This window comes from Octopus bimaculoides, chromosome 5 (genome assembly GCF_001194135.2).
Source record: "Octopus bimaculoides isolate UCB-OBI-ISO-001 chromosome 5, ASM119413v2, whole genome shotgun sequence".
NCBI classification, from domain to species: Eukaryota; Metazoa; Mollusca; class Cephalopoda; order Octopoda; family Octopodidae; genus Octopus; species Octopus bimaculoides.
The window spans coordinates 105,439,016-105,441,406 of record NC_068985.1 but is presented as its reverse complement, the minus strand read 5'-3'; the positions used below and the strand labels follow the sequence as shown (position 1 = coordinate 105,441,406).

Genomic DNA, 2,391 nt, shown 5'->3' with positions numbered 1-2,391 from the left:
TATATATATATATATTTGTGTGTTTATGTCTGTGTTTGCCCCCACCACCATCGCTTGACAACTAATGTTGTTGTGTTTACGCCCCTGTAACTTAGCGGTCGCGGCAAAAGTATGAGGTAGGGAAGGCAAGCAAAAGTAATTTGAGATGTTTCCACAAATTGGGGTAGGAATTCAATATACTTTGATGCTACCATAAACCTCCTTTGCCATTACGGCGACATCGCATTGTGGCGTCATTGTCATTTTGTAATTCTATCAATTCCTGATGAACATCGTCCTCGCAATCAACTGCATCGACCCCAAACGGATTGCTATACCAGTTTGGAATATTCAGCACAATAACATCTTGAAATTGCTCCACCATGCGATATGTAGTTAAATCCAATTCATCTTTCAATTCATCTTTCAAAAAATCAAGTTGTGGAAATTGACATTTTGAAATGTTAGTCTTATACAGCACCATTTTCAAAATGACGTGAGTGATAAATGATTTACAATCAACGAGAGTTTTTCTGTTTTCTTGAAATAACTTAATCAAATCACTTAGTTTCTTGACTATATCACAAAAAAAAAAAAAAAAAAAAAAAAGATATCGCATCTTGCAACCATCAATGAAGCAGATTTTGGAGTATCTTCAAAGAAAGATATGATTAAGTGAAACAGTTCGACAAAGTGTAAAACACACTTTCCTTTTGACAGCCACTGCACTTCGGTATGGTTTAGGAGTTTAGGAGTTTAGTATAATCCTCAGACAGAGTTGACGGAAAATTCGATCAGACAAGGGACTGGACTTCAATTTGTTCACAGTCTTGATAACTAACTGTAGCGCATCATTCAATCTACTGTTCATATTTTTTGCCACTAATGCTGCCAGTGTGCCAAGTAATGAACAGTTAGTACCTGGTGGGAAATTTCATGCTTTAGGAGAGATGAAAAACCTCTGTATCTTCCTATCATCGAAGGGGCTCCATCAGACGCACAGGTAAGAATATTACTGAGTGGGATACTACGTTCAGAAAGGAAAGACTTGAGAATGTGAAAAATAGTTGCACCTTTTGAATCAAACGGCATTTCCTCACAGGAATCCAAAATTCAAGAAAGGATAAAAAAAAGTCTGTAATATAGAAGATATTAAACTACTGAGAACAATAGCTTAAGAGCTGCAATTACGTTTCTCAATTGAAATATTTTTAAAATCAAGTTCGCCTCATTGCATTTCTACTGGTTTCAAACTTCGGCACAAGGCCAGCAATTTCGGTGGAGTGTATAAGTCGTTCGATCCCATTGATCAACTGATACTTATATTTGATCGACTCCAATTGGATGGTAAGGCAAAGCCAACCTTGGCGGAACTTGAACTCAGAGAGTAAAGAAGAACTAAATGTTGCTAGGCTTTTTACCCAGCTTGCCAACGACTCAGCCGCCTTTATCATTGCATTTATATCAACTGCAATGACATGATTCAGAAGATTTACAGTCGAAAAGGAAACAGAAGGAAGAAAGAAAAGAAAAGATAGAAGTATGTAGTGTAAGATAAAAAAAAAATACAACACGTTATATTTAGAAAAATATGTTGAAGGATCGGTTACATTTGCTTCTAAATTTTAATTAATTGAACAATGCTATTGTTTAAATAAACAAATCGATTTGTCGCTGATTAGCTAAAGCATATAAAACAACATTGTTTTTAAAGAAAACTATTTTCTATTACAATTGAAAGATCCTCCAAACCGACAGTATAATTTATATCCAAAACCATGTCGTTTGTTTAAATAATGTGTAAATAAACGTGTAGATAAATATATTTGCGTTGGTCAAAAACGTAAAGCGTACGGGTTAATATTTATTTGTGAGCTTTTATTAATTGAGATCCGGATTAGATTAATTCGAAGACATTAAATAAATTGAAATTTATATTAACACAAATCGAAGGGATATTCGCAAATTTGGCAGGCTCTATTTAAATCAACAATTGTAAAAATTAAAAACCGGGAAAAAATTTAAGGAAACGGAAAATAAATAGTCATTTTGAAATATGATTTTACAGTTCATATAATTGGAATAATTAAAATAAATCCAGGATAGGGAATAAAATTCACTAAATAGGGATAAAACAAAGAGTTCTTAAAGCTGAAACCAATCTTCGTCTGCTACAGATAAAATTTATGTGGTTTGAAAACTGTACGTCTATAAGAGAATACCACACTTAATTAGGCATTCTAGGATATATCTGCTTTGAGTATGATACAGAGATAGTGATTTTAAAGTAATACTGCTTCTGTTGCACATAGTGAAAGCATACACACATATGGACATACATATACACGTATATATGTATGTGCTTTATAAATATATATATATGCGTACATACACCTATATATATATATATAT

The 2,391-nt window shown here is 33.3% G+C and overlaps 1 protein-coding gene across 1 annotated transcript in view; it reads right to left on the bottom strand.

Moving 5' to 3' along the window:
- Nucleotides 1-187: 187 nt before the first annotated feature.
- Nucleotides 188-2,391, bottom strand: part of LOC106880222 (uncharacterized) — a gene marked incomplete at its 5' end in the record, with an annotated part of 61,697 nt that continues 59,493 nt past the window's right edge. The window contains one exon of the mRNA XM_052968093.1: nt 188-555. Coding sequence (XP_052824053.1) covers nt 188-555 — 368 coding nt within the window. The remainder of the gene's footprint in view (nt 556-2,391) is intronic.